The 22,854-nt window shown below is 41.2% G+C and overlaps 2 protein-coding genes across 2 annotated transcripts; both read right to left on the bottom strand.

The window, feature by feature from the left end:
- Positions 1 to 869: 869 nt before the first annotated feature.
- On the bottom strand, positions 870 to 11,644 carry nlrc3 (NLR family, CARD domain containing 3; the record flags this gene model as incomplete). The annotated part of the gene is made up of 19 exons (XM_083903654.1): positions 11,607 to 11,644; positions 9,909 to 10,100; positions 9,498 to 9,761; positions 7,445 to 9,176; positions 7,267 to 7,353; positions 7,078 to 7,161; positions 6,512 to 6,595; positions 6,343 to 6,426; positions 6,173 to 6,256; positions 5,974 to 6,057; positions 5,760 to 5,843; positions 5,325 to 5,408; positions 5,135 to 5,218; positions 3,606 to 3,689; positions 3,258 to 3,341; positions 3,081 to 3,164; positions 1,366 to 1,449; positions 1,086 to 1,169; positions 870 to 960 (listed from the first exon to the last, which is right to left on the bottom strand). The coding sequence occupies exons 2-19, from the start codon at positions 10,033 to 10,035 to the stop codon at positions 870 to 872; spliced, it is 3,393 nt and encodes a 1,130-aa protein (XP_083759780.1). The 5' UTR covers positions 10,036 to 10,100; positions 11,607 to 11,644.
- Positions 11,645 to 14,048: 2,404 nt separating this feature from the next.
- LOC310939063 (uncharacterized protein) lies at positions 14,049 to 22,441 on the bottom strand (the record flags this gene model as incomplete). The annotated part of the gene is made up of 7 exons (XM_083903730.1): positions 14,049 to 14,787; positions 16,541 to 16,634; positions 17,703 to 17,867; positions 20,634 to 20,732; positions 20,944 to 21,128; positions 22,016 to 22,211; positions 22,312 to 22,441. 7 exons carry the CDS (start codon positions 22,439 to 22,441, stop codon positions 14,724 to 14,726), a joined length of 933 nt encoding a protein of 310 aa, XP_083759856.1. The 3' UTR covers positions 14,049 to 14,723.
- Positions 22,442 to 22,854: the final 413 nt, after the last annotated feature.

The raw sequence follows: 22,854 nt of genomic DNA, 5'->3' as shown, positions 1-22,854 counted from the left end.
GTGAAGCTGAGGTGTTGGATATGTCTGCAGACAAGTCTAGATCAAGCATTTGATAGAATAACAGAAAGACGGATGGACAGATTGTACTTCTGCAGTAAAATAAACAACATTTCCATGCATAAACAAGAGATGGATGACAAAGCAGCCGCCTCCTGTTGCTCTGTTGTATATTCACAAGCTTGTTAGAAGGATATCGATTCATGCGAGGATCAATTCCACACAGAGAAAAAAAGCATCTACGTGCATTTCCACCTGGGTTTGACACATACACAACAATAAACTCAATTATAACGGTCGGGACTGTGATGACACAAATCGTTCCCCTTTGTCTGTCGCTTAATAAGCTCGGCGACTGATTACCGCGAACGTCTGACAGGACACAAAGGCATTAGCGAGTGTGATTCGGAGGCAGATTAACGAGAGAGTAATTAGTCGTTAGAAAGTAAGATCCTGGCGTTGCCGGCGACTCCTTTCAAAGAAGGTACGAGGAATACACCAGACGTGTTTGTCAGACAGAATCAAATCAAATAACCGACTTAGATTATCCACCGTGTTTGTGCTCATGAAACATTCATGACAGTTTTTTCTCATAAATCTTTTCATGAATTCCATGAATTTAATGGATTTCTTAACTTGTAACAACAACAACAACAACAACAACAACAACATAAAAGTCTGTTTTTATCAAACTCATACATAGATGTGCTTGTGTGTAATGTACAGATAAAAAAAAACATTCTGCAAAAGTATATCAAACTGCTTCTTGAGGACATAATTTAAATTTAAACAAGATATATACATTTACATGACAAGACCATAGTTTACATTCACTTTCACACAGGTGCAGCCTGTACACATGCTGTTCTCGGTCAGATGTCGACAACGCAGCACGGAGCGTTGGCTCTTATGGCGTCAGATATGACCTTTGCTCCAGATTCGCCGATGCCGTTTCCCTGCAAACTTGACAAACACAGAGTGCACAGAGATTGCTTTACTTACACGAGTCCTTGGAAATCTTGCATACAATGCAACATGTATGCGCGCCGCTGAAATATACAGGAAAACATATATATAGGAAAACTCACTTGATGTATGTCATCTGGTGGTTGCCCTTCAACGCAGTAGCGATGAATATGGCTCCGTCCATGCCCAGAGAGTTCTCCTGGAGACTGTAACGACACACACACACAAAGACTTTTTATTCTCTTCACTGTGCATTTATACTCGCACACAAACTCAAATGATCGTATGTGGAAGGCCGATGTACGCTTCAAAGTCCCCATGGTCAGATATCCAGTCTTTATTATAACAAACCCTTAATATGAAGTAGGCGTGGGTTCGTTATTTCAAATTAAAAGCACTCACTTCAGTGACTTGAGGCTCCTGTTGCTTTTCATTGCGTTAGCCAGAGCCTTTGCTCCCTCCATTCCTGCAGTGTTCCCACGTAGACTAACACACACACACACACACGCACGCACACACACACACACACACACACACACACACACACACACACACACACACACACACACACACACACACACACACACACACACACAATGGAATAAAACATGTTGTTTAGAGTGCGACAACAATACCAAGGCGACAATATTCAAGCAGGGACAAATACTGAGGGGGAGGATTAATGACCTCCCCCTCATGAATTAAATCACTTGAGAAACACTAAATGTCTAATTTAGTTACACTGACTCAAAACCACTGAGTCATAGTGTTTCTGATATTCCATCAAACGCACACAGAGAATCATTTGATCCCAGCCAGGTTGAAGCAAGACCAACCAAACAGCACATACTGAAGGTCTGTCTCTCCCAAATCAAACAGTAAATGTTCACTTTTATATTTTATTTCAGCCTGGACTACTATGATGCTCAGACCGATCATAACAATTACATATATTACGGACACAGATATATGCAGCAGCAAGGCTCTATAAAGGATATTACACCTGTTTTACTGGCTCCCAATTCATGTTACAGTTAATTTTCAATAAAATACCCTCTAAACGACTCCAGGACCAAGGGGTTTCAAATAGTCAAATTACCTATTTTACACATTTAGATTTGTACTTCCTGTTTTATTTTGAAACTCACACACACTGTCTTATTTCAGGTCTCTTCACTTCCTGCCCTGCTTGATGTTACTCTGCTGCTACAACACATTTGACAGCAGCTCAAAAATAGTGATTTGAATGAGTTTCAATGAGCACATTTTTGGTGCATCGGTGTATTAGTGTGAGCATTTTAAAATTATATAAAGTATGCTCAACCGCGCATAAATGTTTAACAATATGCATGAAAAAAGTAAAATGAAACTTAAGGGACAGGAAATGACATCAGCCACAAAGGCTACTGGGAGCTAACAGCAGTTAGCATTTGGAAAAGTGATCATTTGCAGGCTCTAGCAGGCACATTGCCGTCATATATAACATGTATCCACTGGACAGATAAATCCTCTGAGGCTGAAGTTTGTGTAGAACTCTGTGCTGCACTGTGGAGCCAAGAATAGAACTTTTCGCTGACCTCCGGTTTTCGGATGCCGTTGCCCTCGCCAGCACTCTCCCGTGTTTTTACGGACAAAGCGGAGCTCCGCAAGACAACAATTCCAACAATTTTGAGCATTGTGACGTCCCAATGAGTGCGGAAATCAACATCGCGTGTTTTATCTCCTGTACTTAGACTGAGGAGGACCACAAAAACATGAGTGAGTCATCTTTTTTCACACTTTGGCGACTGGTAGGGCCTCCCAAATATAACGATTTAAATGATTAAAAATTCGATTTTGCATAATATGGGACCTTTAATGTTGTGAATATGAATGTTTAATTCTTATATTTAGAAATATCATCAACACATACATGTGCCTGTTGATGTATAATAGAATAAAATAAAAGCGGTCGTTCTCAGCAGGGCGGAAATAAGCTGGTTATTGAATGTGGCTGAATATCAAAGTTGAGTTTTCAAAGTTTTCCACTTTCTGAAAAGTGGAAAAAGTTGTGTTGTCTGTCTCCTTGAGTGTTCAAAAGGGACGTATAGACCTATAAATAAAACACTCGCGCTCACTCTAAAGTTTGCAGGGTCTGATTGGTCGTGAGAGCATCTGCCATGGCGATGACGCCACTCGTTCCCGCTGAAACACCCTGGATACTAAAAGACAGAGCAAAAGTGGAAAAACAATAAGCACGTGTTTTATGTCAGTGTAGATTATGTCTTAGGCACGTTCACAGGACCAAATCCAACCATAAGGCATGAAGAGATGTGTTGGTTTTCAGGGCTTCTGCGAGAAAAATGACCCCTTCGTTCCCAACGGCGTTCTCCTGTAGACTGCAAACAGACATGGCGCCAATTATAAAAGACATGGTAAACCCATTATTGATAATTTCAGCTAACACATAACCACCAGAGGGTTATCTCAGGGGCACACTTCACTTAGAGAACACGGCATTGCATTTTTTTGGGGGGGGAAATCAATGTAATTGCTGAGCAAAGAGGTGGTCTGAAAAGGGTGAGTGATAATGCAGTTTTAAAAATAAAAAAAAGGATAAAGAAGCAGACTGAAGTGTCTGTGTGAGTGAGCTGTGGCCTTACTCCAAGAGCTGCAGTGTTGTGTTGGAGAGCAGAGCATGAGCCAGAGCTTTCGTGGCGCTGGACTTGATGAAATTCCACTGGAGGCTAAAAAGAGAAAGAGGTACAACGAGTATGTCAGATCTCTTATAATCTAGTTATAATCTTGTTACATTAAAGAAGAACAGTGACCTTTCGCATTTGTGACACTTACTTCGCTCAATTAAAAGAAACGTAAGGAGTGTGGATTGCCATCCATAGAGTGTTTCTGAGACATGGACCTGCACTTATTGTATATCCAGGATTAGACTGTGTCCGTGCACTCGCACAGGCACATATTTCAATAAAAAAGCAAACCTTTATGGCTAAATTTCCAGTGTCAACATCAGCAACAGGCAAACATTTAAAGGTCACATAGAGTGGTCCTGTTGCACATAAATGTTAGTTATGGAGGTCTGCTTACATATATTAACTTGTTTTTATGGTCAAAAACCTCCTAGATGCTGTGAACTAGCCGATAGAAATCCTCTTTTCTGACAGTGTTTTTCTGCTGCGAGATTTCAGAGTGAACTTTCACCCCCAGAAGACAGAGTCTTGTGATTGGCCAGTACTATCCAGCACATCCGTTCTCAGAAGCGCAGCGCCCCCCTCTGGAACGGCGGATGCACTGCTCCTCATTATCAAAACATTGTTTTAACAGTGTTTAAAAATAGCTTCTTCACTCCCCGCCGCAGTCCCTTTTATGACTTTAAACCGAAGTCAGACCCAGAGTCAGAAGACACTGTTGCTCGTGAAACACCTCCACAACGGACGTTATTCTTCTTCTGCGGTTCAATGTACGTAACCGGATGTGCCCGGACTAGTGCCCGGAGCAGGACGATCGGTTGTTCAGGAGAACCGCTGCTTACGTAACTATTACAGGATTTTCAGTGATCTCGTTGAGCCCCGAGATTACAATAAAACACAACGTTCTCAGCAATGGCTGAACTGTTTGTTTCGAACCGACAGGGCTTCATAAACAAGGTAATGACGCAGATACACACCAAAAAAACAGCGATAATAGGAACTTCCGGTCTAGTTCCGCTTTAAACTGAAAGTCAGTCACAGCAGTGGGGAGATTGTGTTGACTATAGTTGAATGCATTTTTTTACGGCATATCCTCGTTTTGCTTCTCCTCTGGTTGAGATGTTTTTGAGAGGGGTAGTGAGGCTTTTTAGTTTTGGTAACATTCAGCATTTCTGACCCACAGCAACAGCTTGTTGAGCGTGTTTTTTTTGGGAACCTGGATATCAGTCTGAAGACAGGAAACCGGATGAGAGAGCAGGAATAAAACCCCAAAACACTCAGCTATAGAGACACAAAAGGCTTAATTAAAACTTGCCCTACATTCAGATTCAATTGGCTGTTTGTTTGTTTTTTTGCCTTCATGCAAATAGGTGTTTTACTGAGTGTAATGCTCACTGCCTTGTGCCACTGCTGTGACACGCGGGAACACTTATTGGAGACATTTTTTTTTTCCAAGTGCATGCATCTGAATTAAAAGCCTCACTTACTGCAAAGAGGTGAGGCCTTGATTAAACTTGATTGCTCCAGCTATAGCTTGGACACCTTCATCGTGCAGCAGATTGGCTGTAAGACTGAAATACACACAGGCACATAAACATAGTATATGCTAATGAGTCTATTAATCTGTGGCGCATGGATGGAAAGCCGCGCCACTGTGACTGATAATGAAGGACTCACTCGAGGTCCTGCAGAGAGTTGTTCTCGTGGAGAGCGTGTGCCATACTCTTCGCTCCGTCCACTCCGATCGAGTTCTCCCTTAAACTTTCCAGATTAAAGACAAATGAAAGAACAAATAAGCAGAACAAAAAAAACGTTAAGTGCGTCGAGTGAAGAGAAGATTTTGTTCAAAATCATGACAGGAAATCATCTCACTGGTCTATTATTAGTGGATACAAAACATTAGCAACATTGACTCTTGATTATTTAATCAAATTCTAATCATTTCCTTTTGTCTACCTGACAATAAACTAGGAGCACTTTGAACACCTGAACAAAGCACGACTTGTGTGTCTCTCTCTATATTGACTAGAAATACAACAGTGAGCGGCATCAACCCTTTCATCTTAAGTTACCGCTGCAAAAAGACCCTGGTTCACAGGCTTTGATACGCACTTCAAGGAGACAAGACCATGGTTCAGCCTGAGTGCACTGGTTAAGGCTGTCATCCCTCTGTTGCTGATTGAGTTACTCTGAAGTCTGCAAAAAAAACAAAAAAAAACGTAAAACATCAGCATTGATTCTGATAAAGATATATTTTTTAAGAGATTGTGAACCATTGTTGAAAAAGGTTTTTTTTTTTTTTTTTTTTTAAAGCAAGGCTACTCACTGAAGCGAGAGCAGAGTGTGGTTAAAAGTCAAAGCTTCCGCCAGAGCGATTGTTCCTTTGTCCCCGAGGTGGTTGCTACAGAGACTGCAAAGAAAAGCTAATGGATCATAATAATACCCACAAGTGACCCAAATAATATATAGAGTTACCACTCCTGCATGTAACTGCAGTGTTATACTTAGTAGAATGAATGAATCACATGAGCTTTGTGAGCGTTTGGTTCATCTTGAGCGCGTTTGCGATTCTTTTGGCTCCACCTGCGCCGACCGTGTTCTTCCTCAGACTGAAAGAGAACGTGAATGACAAGGAAAATACTGAATATTAAGCTCCACATATATAATAATACACAAAGCACTTGCAAAAACTCACTTCAGAGACACCAGTTTGCGGTTGCACTGCAGCACTTCTGCGAGGGCCTGAGCTCCCTCTTCTTCGATGGAGTTGTTCTGAAAGCTGATGAAGAGTTCAGGATAATCTGGGCAATTGAACCGTGTCGAGTGTGCATCGTGCACACAAACGTACGGCAGATTGCACTCACTTGATTGATACCAGCACTTGATTCATTTTCAGAGCTTCTGCCAAGAACTTTGCGCCTTTAGAGCCGATGTTGTTGTTTTGGAGACTTGAATTATACACAGATTAGATGATGTGAAGATGTATACAGTCGAAACTAAAGCACTATATATGCATGCATCATATGAAGCAAGCACAAATGATGTTACATAATGCTTATATGTCCAAATATATGCAAAAATAGTCACTAAAACTTCAAATTTATTGTGATTTTAGTATATTTTGGTATGAACATACATTATTTAGAAATTATGGACATTAAAAACAGTTGAAAACATAGCTCTGTTAGTATTACGGTAATAGTGTGGTAATAAAAAGATAAAATTACAGTAGTACCATGTCATATCCAAAGTAATATCCAGATAATAGCTTGGTAATAACAATTACTGTAGTCTTGTTTGGAAATTATCAAATTCTAATAGTAAAAGGACCCTCTCTTACACCCCACACACTTTTCATTATAACATTATAGATATAATAAAAATAATAATTATAATAATAATACTAATAAAATGATAAGCTAGATCTCACTTGAGCGATGTTAGTGTCCGGTTCACCAGGAGAGCTCGACTTAGTGCTTTGGCTCCTTTGTTGCTGACGGAGTTATCTGCCAAACTGAGTCGGTGAATAAATGAGGTCATGACTTTAATGTGGCACAAAATACAAAAGTTTTGCAATTAATCTGAACAAACCTTCGCAGATATTGGTGATATCGCCTACCTTAACTTGTGGATATGGCAATCTTTGGCACTCAGGAGGCTTCCCAGCAGTTCCATGACATCATCTTTAAAATGGTTATTCTCTAACCTGTTGAAAATAGGAGAAAGTCCCAAATCCACCCTTTTAATTTCCCTCTGAAGTTTGACTTATTAAAGGTGCAATGCCGTGGGGAGCTCACCTGAGATGGCTGCAGTACAGCAACTGTGGAAGCAAACATTTCACCGTGGTGTAATTCAAAGAGCCGGTTAAGTTGGTGTGTTCACTGCACTCTGGAGACACATGCAACAGGTATCCCAGCACCACGCACTGAGCCCGCGACAACTTCCCTCCAAGGCTACCAAGCCGCAAATCCTCCTCCACGCTCCGCAACAACTCTGTGTGCTGCAGCTCCTGTAAACAGTACGCCAGGTTGATTGTTCGCAGGGACACCACCGCTCCCCCGCTGACCAACAGGCCTTGCAGAAACCCTGCTGCCCAGGCCTTCTGGTTGCCGTCATCTTTTCCAAGAGACAAAAGCCCAGCGAGACTTCTCAGAGTCGCTGGGCACAGCAGGCCCGCGAGGAAGCGCGCAAACACATCCAAATGTCCATCTTCCGCTTGCTGCGCGTGCTGCACGGCATTTCTGAAATGGTTCTGGAAACCGATCTTTGGCCACGACATGCTGCTTTCTGAGAACAAGTCAAAGATGGCCCGCTTGGAGGAGATGTGGTAGAACGTGGCGGCGAGGAACTCCTGCAAACTCAGATGAATGAATTTGTACGTCGCGCATATGGCCGACTCCTCTCGAACAAGGACCCCTGCGCCGAGACTGCTTTGAGTTAGCAGAAGATCTATCCCATAGGCCCTGAGGTCCTGCTCACTGAAGGTGTATCTGCGTTTGAGGAGGCCGTAAAACGCCAGTCGTCCGAGATTCCCCAGCAGTTTTCGATTGCTCCCATGAAGTTGCTCCATTTTCACAGGCTCCCTCCCTCTTGGTTCACCTACCTCTGCCTTCATGGAACAGAAATGTGCATAGAGCTCAGTGTACGTCCTCGGAAGGCTTTCCTGTGTTCCGCTCTGCATGATGTACATCAGAGTATCAGCTACAATCCAGCAAATGCACGGTATGTAGCACATCACCATTAAATTCTTATGGGCTTCCAAGTGTGCCAATATTTTCTTGGCAAAATCCATCTCAGGGAAATGGTGGTTTAGAAAGGTCTGAATATCCCTTGGGCTGAATCCTGGGATCTCAGTCACCCTGTCTACAAGACCTCCAGGGATGAGCGAGGCCACTCCTGGCCTGGATGTTACCCACACTGCCACATCAGGGAGCAGATTCCCGCGGATTATGTTTGTAAGTAAGTCATCAATGGAGACTTCTTTCTTTGGATCACTGCAGGGCGCTGCATCGGGGAAATTTAAGGTGCGGTGGAATTCATCCAAACCATCGAGAATGAAAAGTGTCCGGCAAGAGCTGCTCAAGATGAGGCTGGGCTCTGTTAAGTGAGGAAAAGCCATTCTCACCAGTTTTTCAGCTGAAACCTTCTCCAGCGAGTTTAGCTCACTGAAGGTAAACGGTAAGACAAAGCTCACATCTGTGCATATCGCTCCCTGGCTCCACTGTCCGATGAAGTGTCGGACGCAGATCGTCTTTCCGATACCAGCAACCCCAACTGTGAGGGAGACCCGCGGAGGCAAACTGACCCTGGTGAGTGGCTCCAGTAGTTTGGCCAGCCCCAGTTGTCTGAGATGGTTTCTTTTCCTTCCTCGCGTTGCCCCCACCTGCATCAGGTCATGTTCCTTTTGCTGGAGGTCAGAGAGTCCATCGACCAGAAGCAGGGCTCTTGAGGAGATGTCGACCGCATCCCTGTCTCTGCACTGCTCATATCGCTGCAAGAGCATTTCTTTGTGCTCCTTCACCATGCAATCTGTGGTAAGAGAAAAGGACTTGAAAACAGAAGAAAACTACATTTTCTCAACACTGACGTAACGTACTTTACAATTGTGATAGAAGATTGAAGGTGGCTCTTGAAGAGCCAAGTGGGAACCAGGATATTGATCAAATATAAGAACCGAGGAATCAAACCACTACTCTGTAGTCATTGAGATCACATTTCTTCATCATCTAAAAGAGCGTTTTCCAATCCTGGTCCTCAGGGTCCACTGCCCTGCATGTGTGAGGGTTAGTGTTAGGGTTAGGGTCTCTGAGGACCAGGATTGGGAAACACATTTTCTTTGAAACTCCTTACCGTGGTTGAGGATGATCTGAGCCACCAGAGAATCCGAGCTCTCTAGAAAAGCCTGAAGGGCATCAGAGCCACGAGCGTCCTTGCCGTTGACAACAGTGGCGAGCGCGTTGACCTGGTCCTGCAGTCGGCCCGCTTCCTTGATCTTGGCCTCGTCGGCCGAGCTCAGCACATCCACCTTTCGCAGGTGGATCAGCATCTGCTCCAGCAGCGAGGACGTAGCGAAGCGTTGAAGCTGGTCTCGATGCTTTTGGATCCAGCCAAGACCTAACGGAAAAGCAGAGGACACATCAAACCCGAGATTAGACGAGAACCTTCTCACCCAGAATGGAAAGAGATGTAACGCAACTCAATTTTTGTACTTTTGACAAGCGTTGTTACAGTGAACAATAGCAGAAAAGGTGTAACGTGTACCTTCTGTTTCTGCTTGTGAAGGGAGTGAGCTGGGCGTAGACGACTGAAGATCCACATAGCAGTCGTCCTGCCACGTGATGCGTTTGTTTCGGTCCATGATAGAATCGTAATGTGTTTGTCTCTCCATCCTCTACACGGTGTAGAAATAGTCATGACTTAGTCATGGCTTACACATTGTGAGGTGGCCACAAACTGTATGGGGAGGGAATGAAGAAATGAATGTGAAAAATGTTTAATATTTGAAGAAAATGTGCTTGAGATCACTGCGTCACTGTTTTTGAAGAAAAGCAACAACTTGACCTTCAGAGACAGAGCTCAGAGCATTTTTTTAATTAAGATTTTTTTTTTTTCCAAGTTCAATTGGTTGACAGATGGCTTAAAAGCTTTTCTGAGAAACTTTTTTTTTTTTGCTTGACATTGCAGATGGTCGAGCTTCATGGATACATTTGAAACTGATATATATGAAACTAAGTGGGAACGTCTCATCTTGTTATTCAGGTCAGATTTATTTATACAGTATGTTAAAGACAGAAGATATGAGAAAATAAGACGACTTTGAATTAAAAGGTCAGGTATTAGATGTAATGCAATAGAAGGTAATGTCGTTCATCCACTTTCAAAGACGGGTTATTTAAATCACTTTCACCAAAATACTGAAACAACAACACAGAAATCTGCCCCATAGACAATAGAGTGCTTGAATTTCACGGCTGTTATCAAGATGAACTCACTAACACTTAATGTGACTTGTGAATGTTGTACTTTTTGAATGATGCAAACCAGGTTTATTATGAACAGACGTCTCAACCGTTTGGTAGAGGCCTGTATCTGAAATACTGTAGGGTCTTATTGAAAAAAAAAAAAAAATTATAAAAAAATATATTGATTGTCATTATGGTTATCATAAAGAAATTAAATTAAAATATTAAAAAATGCAAATAAATAATTTTTCCTGTGCTTTTTAAAGGGTTTAAAGTGCCACTAAAATACAGTAATGTAATGTTATTGATTTAATTTGATGCAGTAGACTGAGTTTTGACTCTGTGGCCACTGAACTCAAAGTTCTAGTCTATTATTTTGTCTGTTTTAAAGATAACTCCTGTTGCACCTCGTCTGTTCACAAGGACCCATTCGACACTCCTTGCTATTTTCAAATGACTCGATGATTAAAAAAAATGGCCTCTTAAAGATTAGACCACTTTTGCAGCTACCTGAAGGAAAATCACAAGCACACCAAATATATTCGTAACGTTAACCTTTGCCTCATTTGGTGAAGGCAATCGTATATAAAGTGCATTTATATAAAAAAGTTTTAAACTCCAACATATTATTGGTAGGGTTTTGGTTTTAGTAACAAAACTGCAGCGGAGATACTGCACAGCTATGACAAATGGAAAATAGCAGACACCTTCCTGTGTGGTTTGCCGCTCATCACTTCATTTCTCACTAAAGGAAGCTCATTCGAAAAACCCCAGACCTCATATATATATACACACCGAGGCTGCGTCCTCGTTTCCAGGTGACACTTCTGCCGACAGTGAAGTGTTGGGCGAGTGCCCCAGTGATTGTGGCCTCATTTAAACGCAATTATGTTAAATCGCACGATTGTTCTTTGGCGATAACAAGGAAGAAAAACTGCCACGCGGATCAGTTGCAGACATTGTAAAACAGGAGTTAATCAACAAAACTCGAACTCACCATGTTTGTTAAACCTGTAGACATTTCACAAGACAACCAATACGGATGTTCTCCAATTTCCTTGCGTTTGCTATGTCCATATTTCTCACACAACGAGCGCGGGACAATGTCAAGTGCGAACGCGGGAGAAAACAACCGCTGAGTGAAGTCAAGTTGAGGACCAAGTCACAGCTGCAGCTGCTGGAGACACAGTTTCAGGCTGAGGCTCCTTCCTGTCTGTCTAATCTGCCTTCCTGTGTTGTGGTTAGCAGGTCACGCAGTGAAAATAAAAAAAAGATGCTTTATGCATGTGTTGTGTGACAAAGGAGGAAGGTTTGAGAATTTAATCACGTCAATCCGCCACGCCGTTATTGCCCGAGGCCAAAATGAGACACATGATAACTGGTATTAAGGGAAGAGCTTAGAGAAGATGTGGACAACAAATGCATCAGTAAATACGACGGCAGTAAGGAGATAAATAAACCCATTTTAAAGTGGCTATGGTAAAAAAAAACAAAAAAACTACAACCAACACTCTATATTCAACCGGTTGGAAAAGTGCAAATCTGCGCTGTGGGGGCGGATTTCATTTCAAACCTGATACACACAGAATGATCCTGAGAGGGAAAAGACACCTTTTTAAAATTGGGATTAATATGGAAAGTATGTCCTGTGACCAAATGTATACCAAACGTATACCAAACATATATACATACTTGTGTGCTCTGTAATGATGTCTCTCTCTCTGTGCAAAAGTATTCTCTCAATTATTTTATTGGCACACAACCAGGAAATGTGAGAAATTTACAAGAACGCATTTTTTTCCTGGAAAGAAAAAAAAAAAACGCTTCTACAGGTTAAAGCAGGGGTGTCAAACATAAGGCCCGCGGGCCAGAAACGACCCACAAGAGGGTCCAATCCGGCCCGCAAATTCCACATTATGATTAGCGGCGGCGGGCACGTTAACAGTGTTAGGCTTCAACGTTAACGCATGACACGAGTCCAGGCACTGTTTACCAGTAAGCTCCGCTAGCTACGTTAGCTTCTTTAGCAGCAGTTAGCGCGCCTACAGTCGAACTGGAGCGGTCTGTTTATTAAACGAAAAGTAAAGGAAAAAATAATTTCTTTTGCATTTTTTATTCACTTATGATAACAATAACGACAACCAATTTTATTTTATTTTTTAAATTAGACCCCTACAATATTTCAGATACAGTCCTCTACCAAACGGTGGAGACGTCTGTTCATAATAAAAGTAAAAACATTTATGAGAAGTCACATTAAGTGCAATTTCTTGATCAATAAATTAAAGTAATCGTTTTAACAACACTAACAATCCCCCCCCCCCCCCCCCGTAATTTTACCAACATTAGCTAGCTTCTCTAATTTTACCATAAAATGACAAGTCAACTGTTTGGTAGAGCATGTTTTGGAAAAATGATTTGACCCTTGTAAGACTAATTTTTGTTGAATTAAGTTACATAATTGTGCACAACAACTCCTCTGAAACGATAATACATCAACAAAAAAGTCCTAACTTCTAAAGTCTTGCAGATATGCGTCATCAAAGGAACGAGTGCATCGTCGTCGTGTCACTTGCCGTTTGAAGCAATGCTGTAAAGGCATACTGCGCACAGACGCAGCGCCATCTAGTGGATTTGTTTTTTAAGCATTGCACAACAAATGGTAGAGATGGTTCATTCAGGTCGAGTTCAGCTCGATGCATTTTTCAACGAGATTTAGTGACTTAAAGTGTGGTCGACCAACTAGTTGAGCAGTACGTTAAAGGGTTAACAGTCGGGTAACCCTAACTAAGGTTACCGGTAAAAACTTTTGCCTGTTCTACTTTTCCATGTCGATAAAGATCTGCTGTGAAACAGGTCTGTAAAGCCACGGTTTATTCAAGACAGGCTCGTCGTACGAGTTTCATTTATTGACGGCTCGCTAATGGACCAGAGCGACTTTCAGTCACATCGTTCCAATCTAAAAACGTCAAAGCGGGCGGTGAGGACAGCTGGATGTTAAATACAAATAAAGATGAGTGTGCTGTGTGGGATTTAGTTTGATTTAATTTGTTTGACATGGCTTGGTTTAAAAAAAAAAAAAACAAAAAAAAAACAACACATACACAAGGAAACAATTCATGTTCTGGGAATGATATTATCGTTTTAAAACCTTGACTCTTGGTTTTTATAAAAGCGAGATCAAATGAAGCTTTGGCTCAGCACTTTACTTCAGATAAATGAAGAGCCAGCAGATCAAATAACAAACAGGTGAAAAGGCACAATAGACATAACTGAACCACTGTGAACACAAGAGATCCATAAAATAGATTGGATTTTTTTTTTCCCCACCCCTCCCTCCTCCAAAGCCGTCTCTTCACTCCAACAAATAATCTTTATTCAAGAAATGACTTGAAAATGTAAACTTCAAGTAGGTTCGTCACAAGTTAGATAAGACATTCACATTTTTTTTTTTTTTTTTTTAAATCAAGGCCTCGAGTCAACTTATACTTAAAAAATAAACGTGTTTCACAAATATCCCTCTATATTTTTTTTCAATTAAGTGTTATAGCACTGTAGTACCAGCTGAGAATGAGAATTTGAATCGTATACTGCATAAATCAAGCGCATGGTTGTTTACATATTTACATTTACAGGCTTTTGTCCACAGTAACACAAACAAGTCAACAAAAATGACCAGTTAAGACTCAAGTATTTTTTTTTTTTTTTTTTAAAGAAAGAAAATCCCTTATATCTTCCTTTTTTCCCCTTTTAAAAGTAGCAAAGTTCACAGGCACACAATGTGATTTTTTTTATCTTACATTTTTTAAAAATTTAAACTCACAGTCAGCCTGACATTGCCTCTGGTATCGTGACATATGACATGTACCACACAGGATGCAACCGCACTGTAAACAAACAACTATGAGTTGTTTTCATCAGTGATCTCCCAGAGACGCAGAGAAGGACACTTGTGGTGGAGAGGAAAAAAAATAACCTGCTCAATCAGTTACACACAGGTCAAATTAACCTCTGATTATTATTATTATTATTATCCTCATCTCTTTCTCTCTGCCAAAGTCCTCCCGTACACAAGAGCACTTCCCTGTGCAGACACAGTGATTCTAAGCCTGGATTATAGATCGGACAGTCCCTCCGCATGCTCGCTTAGCTCCATGGTGTAATAGTCCAGAGGACGCCTACGAGGAGAGAAAACATGTCATGTTAAAGTGTAGAGCTGAAACTAACGACTGTTTTCCTCATCAATGAATGGTTTGGTCCATAAAATGTTAAAAAACGTTGATCGGTGTTTGTCAAACCTGGAAAAGAAATCTCACTTCAATAGTGAAATCAAAAGCTTCAAACCGATTATCAATTCATTCATCGATTCATTTAGTCATCTATTAATTATTTAAAGGCGCCGTATGTAATAATGTGGCCAAAAACAGTTACTACACTCAAGTTCCAAATATCGAGGTCTTTTAGGTTTCGTTTTTTTTCTGCCATTGCAGCTCAGACGTAACTGGCAACCCGTGGTTGCTCGGCGGCTGAGACTCTGACTGGCTGAAATGATTGGTAGACGGTGGTAGGTGGCGCCACATGCCAAAACATGATTTCAAAACATATATCTATAAAGCAAGTTGCGTCTGTCTGTCTGTCTGTGACAGGCATATCTCACTGACCGTTAATCAGATTGCCTTAAGACTTTGGATATGGCTTGAGCATGACCTGATGGTGTGCATCCTTGATTTTCATTTATAATATTTTGGAGGAACTTTAATTTTCACTGATTTATCATGCTGCACCAGGCAGGCAGCGACTCATCAGCAAAAAAAAAAAGTATCTTGGAATGACTTGAAATTTACCGTCATAATAGTCGGCATGGCCCTGAACACGGATCCCTTGAAAATATATGCAAACCCCTTAAGGAATAATTTTAATGAATTTTTGAAATTTAGGAAATAATCCATTTGCCCTGATTCACTTTGACAGTGAGCTGACTTTCTTCTCAAAAACAAAAACTATTTCGTAATGACTTGAAATTTACCATCATAATAGTCGGCATGGCCCTGAACTAGGATCCCTTGAAAATATATGCAAACCTCTTAAGGAATAATTTTAATGAATATTTGAAATTCAGGAAATGATCCATTTTCCCCGATGCACTTTGACAGTGAGCTGACTTTCTTCTCAAAAACAAAGAATATCTCGGAATGACTTGAAATTTACCATCATAATAGTCGGCATGGCACTGAACAAGGATCCCTTGAAAATATTAGAAAACCTCTTAACGCATAATTTTTATGAATTTTTGAAATTCAGCAAATGATCCATTTGCCCTGATGCATTTTGACAGTAAGCTGACTTTCTTCAAAAAAACAAAAAGTATCTCGGAATGACTTGAAATTTACCATCATAATAGTCCACATGGGCCTGAACAAGGATCCCTTGAAAATATTTGCAAACCTCTTAAGGAATAATTTTAATGAATATTTGAAATTCAGGAAATGATCCATGAAACATGACTCAAAAATGCTAAAAATGCTTTTGCAGACTACATTTTTTTGAAGCCTGTGCATAGTGAAGCATGCGATTATAGGATTTTTGGATTCCCATCCCTAGTGCAAATGCTGTTGCATTAACATTTCTGAAGTAGTTCTTACAGCACTATTTTTGTGTCAAAATAATCAAAACAAAGGATCAGATAATTGCTGGAGGGAAAAAATGGAAAGAAAAATACTTTTACTGAAGTATTGATATGAATCCTTATTCACAACAGTAGACCATTGCTTAAATGAAAGCTTTCATAATTATCTGGCTTTGTGAGGTATTGTCTGGTATAGAATTGGGATTTAAGCTCCGTCATTAGTGTCATTGTACGGCAAATTAGATCTGTTGATGTGCGGATGCACGTGCATGAAAAATAAAAATGCACATAACGAGAGCTCTCACCTCCTCCTGTAGAAATATGTGAACAGAGCGGCTCCGAGTCCGAGCAGCAGGAGCGCGGCTATTATCAGCCCTATCTGCAAACCCAGGGTCGATGCTGCGGAGGGAAATAAGATCGATTACACTACACATTACCATGTCTGTGCATATGTTTATAAGATTACATTTCAGACTTAAACCCGCAACACATTTCATTTCCTCCAACGTCGTTTTATTTCAGCAGTGTGGGCCACAAAATCAGATTTTCTGACCTGAAGCCTTTTTAGTTTTTCGGGTTTTACTTACACTTCACATTACAGTAAGACTATGGTAATAACTGTGTAATAAAGATGTTATTTCTGTTGCAATCACCATAAGGAATTTGGATTTGTGTCAATATTTAATATATAACACACCTGTATATATATATATATATACACGTGTATATATACATATATATATATACACACACATGTACATCTATATATATATTGAATATATATATATATATCATTTTCTTTAGTGAGCCAGAGATCTTTTTTTAATCAGAAATGTATGTTAACAAACTGAAATTCACTCGGGTGTCGTTTCTATCGAATCTGTGAAATGCATGTGACATTTTTACTTTTAGAGATTCTTGTCGTCTCTCACTGAATAAATTCACACCTGGTTGTGAAGTTGATCTGCGACCTACAGATACGTCGTCACATGATGAACTAAAATTACCGTAAACCGTGAATTAACCATGGAGAGGAGTAGAGTCTGTTTTGTTGCCAAATAAAACAATAAGCAGATGTAAGGAGGAGAAACATTATTGATATCATGCAGTTTGGAAGCATTTTTTTTTTTTTGCTATAGAATAACACATACAATTCTTGCTTCCAAATACCAGGCACATTTGCCTGCAATTGTATCCATTATTTTTCCCCCCATCTTCGTTTCTACTTTAGTTTTTTCCAGGAAACACAGAGACAAAGAATCCATTATATGACAAGAAAACTATTTTCAGATGTAGAAAATGACTCTTCAATAAGTGGCGAACACCATGTTCATATGTTCAAACAAGATGGATTCTCAAAACAGCCGCTTATTTGATTGAGTGGATTTGTGTTGGTGTTATGTGTGTGTGTGTGTGTGTGTGTGTGTGTGTGTGTGTGTGTGTGTGTGTGTGTGTGGTGGTGCCGACCTGTGCTGGTGTATCGATCCGTCGTGGGAGCAGAGCACAGGTCTCCCTGAGCAAATGAAGGGTTCATGTGTGACGTCTGGATGATTAGGGCCTTCTGATGATCCGACAGCGCCTGGATGTTCCCCCACACTCGAAGCCACCCAGACACGCATGAAAAGTTGGCTCCTAGAACAAGACAAGGGCTTCAATGAGATGAGAATCAAGGAGCAATCTCATCCACGCACAATGATGGATGGATGAAAAACAAGCTATACTATTATATATTTGTGTGCGTGTCCAATTGTATTTGTTCCCTCTTTAGGACCATTTCTTTCATAACTGTAGTCATGGAGACCAAAACCTGTGGGCCTCATTTAAACAATTATGTGTGGGAACGCCTGAAATGTTGCTGTACGTGAGAAATTTTTTTTTTTCGGATTTATAAAACCATGCAGGTAACGATCACACGTGACCATAAATAGAAATAAAAATGCACCAGATTAACCCTTGTGTTGCAGTTGCACCCGTGGTAATTTGCCATGGGAATTAGCGCTGGGCACGTTAACGCACATTAACGCATGCCGCGTTTCCATGACACACATGACTCCCGATTGTTAAAATGGGTCTCGAAAGTAACGTTAAACTTTCGTTGTTTAATAAACAGACTGCTCCAGTTCGACTGTAGGCGCGCTAACGACGCTAAAGGAGCTAACAGAGCTAACGGAGCTAACTGGTAAACGGTGCCTGGACTCCGGTGCCGCGGCACGTACACATGATGACGTCACGCACTTCTTTTTCTGGTCAGTCGTCATGGAAACGTGGCATGCGTTTAGGCGCGCCAACGTGTCCAGCACTAGTGGGAATATTACACAAGTCCTTATATGGACATCCTGGGGGTGTGTGTGTTTATAGGTCACATATTCTGTCTTTAATAAATGCAGGTCTCTTGTGTTGTTGGGTCAAAGTTAGGATTCACTTTATATTGAATTTTTGGTAATGATATAAAGTAGCAATAATTACGTAGAAGTCACAAAGTAGACTCATTTCACAAATTTAATCCGGGTTTTTCAAAGTATTTAGGACTTTTTGCGCGGGTGTGTTTATATAGTTGGTGAAAATTTTTCCATCAGATTGCTGAAAAAAAGGATATAAGATGCCTTATATTGCTCTGCATATACTGTACATTTTGACATATTAATGGGGAAAAAATCTCACAAACATCGTGGAAAACACAAGAGAGAAGAGGAAGTTCACACAATCAGAAACCGAGGCCAAAAAAAAGAAAAGAAAGATTCTATACAGTTTTAAATTACAAAAAAAGAGACATTTAGAGAGACCGAATGTGGCAGACGCTGTAAATGCAGAAGGTCAATGTTGCTGCTCCACAACACACACACACACTTAAGTCCAGCTCCTCTGTGGGCACTGTGGGTTCAGGGGGGAACATAATGAGGTTAGTGAATGGTTCGAAGGCATTAGACAGTGGGAGAGTGTCTGTATTTGTAGATACAGCAATCGGATGTCAGCCTTCAGATCGGACTGTTCTCTCAAAATTCTCTCCCTCTGAAGCTTCTGTTTGTCTGACCTTCCAACACAGAAAAAACAACTATTTTTTGCATCATTGAGAGGATAAAAGCATCCATCACCATGTCATTTTGCATAGAAAGTGGCGCAGGCAAACTTTATAAATGAGGCCCCCTGGTCATAATGAGGCCGAATCTCATTTCTATTTTGGTCAAGGTATGGGATAACACTTTTTTAAGTATGTCCAAATGAACATGAGACTAATGCAGAGCCCTTAAAAGCACAAACCTGTGTGTCAGTGGTCCTCAAGTCTCGCACACAGACAAAAAGAGCACTAATCACAGCAGACTAGCACTTTCTTCCATTCAGTTGGAATACACATCAATTCTGTGAGTGGTTGTAAAAGCCACATTATACTCCGACTGCGTAATGCGTTATTCGACTGCATCACCACGGAGACGACTCGAGCCTTTATACTTCTGCGTCGTGGTGACGGATACGCGCTGCAATTTCCCGCCCGAACAGTAGGGGTCGCTGCGCAAGGTTGTTGTGCTTCTGGCTACAGTGAGCAATGGCGTCGAGAGAGAAAGACAGAGAAAGACTGTTGTTGTTGAAACAGTGGCCGTTTCTCACTTTTCTGTGTCACGGAACGCAGTTTTAAGATAATTTGAGGCGAGAAATTGGCCATTTAGAGTCTAAACATGTGCTGTGTGTGTTAAGATATGACGTATTTATAGTTTGGCAGAGACGTTCTCGGTGGGGATGAGCTCCGCGTCTGTGGACGCTCGGTGCGCACTGTGAGCCGGCACAGAGCAGCGTTATCTCGGCCTGTCCTGAGGACCAATCGCAGCTCTTGCCGTCTCCGTTGTCCCTTGACGGAGTGACGGACACTTATTATTTCGTGCAGTCAGAGACGACTCAGAGGCTCTTCGACAGGCTCTGTTGACGGAGAGTCTCTGCGTAACCTACACAGAGCACTTTACGCAGGAGTATAAATTGGGCTTTACTGTTGTTCAAGTAGCAGCCAACCACTCATCATCTCCTGTAGAGTAGTTTGCCCTTACATTCACGTCAGCCATTTCAAGCCCTGCACAAATACAACTGTACATCGCTAAGTATGTCTGCGATGCAACACCCCCCCCCCCCCCCCAGGCCGTGTGGTCACAATATATCGATGGCCAACTCGTATTTGTGCCAATTCAGTAGGTGATCCTGTATATGGCAGGTTAAATGGTTAAAATCCTTTCAAATCCTTTAAAAAAAAAAAAAAAGAAACTCAAACATCCTCTCGAGTGCAAAAACAACAACAACAAAGCATGTGAAAAGCAGAATGTGGACCGATTTCTGGTTGTTCACCACAGATGAGGGGATCAGGCCTGACTTATACCGTCTGATCACATGTCTTAGTATCAGGTCACAGTGTCTCACCTTGAAGATACAAAGCAGAGATGCCACAGTGACACCTCTTCTCCAGGTAGTCGGCCACTTCAGCGACTCTCCTTCCCTGGATCAGACCGCTGCTGCAGTCTGACGGAAACAAGACGAGTGGCAACAGGTAAAATGAAAAGAAATTGAATAAGTAACAGAATAAACTATCATATAAACTGCACTACAACCATTGGACAAATGGTCCTCGATTATTATGCTTATTTGACAGGTTAACAAAGGGTTTCTGAAGACGATCAACGCGCCCGTGATGCACCTAATACCAAATCCAGTGTTACTAATATTGCCTCACCTCCTGACTGCTCCTGCCCGTCAGCGGACAGGGGGCCGAGGCAAAGGTCAATCTGACTGGAAAAGGCTGGGCTCGGACACAGGTTGGTGCTGTGAGGCGTGGGGGAGGAGCTCGTCCAGGAGGAGGGGCTTCTCACTTCGCAGCACGAACACCGACTGAGCGAGACGGCGCCGTCTTCCACTGACCTGCACGAAGGCACGTACAAGAGGATATATATGTGATAAACACATACGCCTCATACTTTATACTGATATATACTTTTCAGATTATCTCTAATGCCTGTGCTACATATACATATATATATATATATATATATATATATATATATATATATATATATATATATGTATACACATACATACATACATATATATGTACATACACATACATACATATATACATATATATATGTATACACATACATACATATATATATATACACATATTTATACATACATATATATATATATACACATACATATATATACACATATATATATGTACATACACATACATATATATATGTATGTATATATATATACATACATATATATACACATAAATATACATATATATACACACACATATACATACATACATGCATATGTACATATATACACACATGTACATATATACACACGTATACATACATACATACATACATGCATATGTACATATATACACTTATATACATACATATATGCATATATAAACACATACATATATATACACACACATATATACATATACATGTACACATATGGATATATATATATATTTGTATACATACATGGTGCTAAACTCTAAGAGTCTCTGATCTCTTAAGTCGAGAAACACAACTGAGAAAAATAATGGTAATAATGGTTGTGCAGTGTGAGGTGAATTTGTTTGTAATTAGCAGTGCACTAACTGCCCACACCCACTGACCAGGTTCTCAGCAAGAAAAGCACATAAATAACTGGCAGCTTCATGAGTCATAATTTTTCAAGCTCAAACATGTAAGAGTCCACAGACAGGACGCCCTCTCCCTGCAATATATGAGAACTGACCATTTTAGCCTCCATGTGCTTACCTGGCAGCTGGGATCACTTGTCTCCCTCTGGTGGTGGACAGAGAGGAGAGCAGCTGCTGGCTCTCACTGAACACAAGCACGTCTCTGAGGCTGGAGTTGGTGAGAGCGGTGCCGGCTCTGCAGACGCTGAACAGGTCGTAGCACAGGACGACCGCTCCTCGTGCCGGCACTGTGGAGCCCTCTGGGAAAACCTGATCTATGCAGGAGAGAGAGAGAGAGAGAGAGAGAGCAAGAGGAGGTGAATGAGTAAATATAAAACAAGAAAGACAGAGACATTTCACTTCCACTACCCTCACCTGCTCCAGTGACATTTCCAACAATGTAAACTCCATCCTGATCAATAGATCCAGTCAGGGGCAGGGCTATGACGGTCCCACTGCGCTCCTGGTCAAACACGGACAGCACCAGGCCTCGCAGGTCCGTCATCGGAGGTCCGTGCAGCTCCACAAACGCCCTCTGCTGGCTGTGATTAGTCCAGTGGCCACTGGCCACCTCGCTGATGACCACGCCCTCAGGGGCCGGCGGCGGACGAGGACAGCTGTTCTCTCTCAGGGGCGTGGGCGGAGCCACCTATGGGGACGATGCATTATACACATACACAATAAGAAAAATAATGCTAAAAAAAAGAGGAAATACAAAAAACTAGTCCTTTCATAATGAAAGTTTTTGACAATTTATGCTTTATTTAGCCAGCATTTGCAGCCTTTCTGCATGGAGTTTGTATGTCAATTGCAGGGCGTTGTTTTTTAACAAACGTGGGGAGGAAAATAAATACATTCATGCATACTTTTTGCAGTCAAACTCTATGGTATGGACAAAATTTAATACCTCATGAAATC

This window comes from Microchirus variegatus (assembly GCF_963457635.1).
Source record: "Microchirus variegatus genome assembly, chromosome: 17".
In the NCBI taxonomy this organism is placed as follows: domain Eukaryota; kingdom Metazoa; phylum Chordata; class Actinopteri; order Pleuronectiformes; family Soleidae; genus Microchirus; species Microchirus variegatus.
This window is presented reverse-complemented; position numbering and strand designations above follow the sequence as displayed.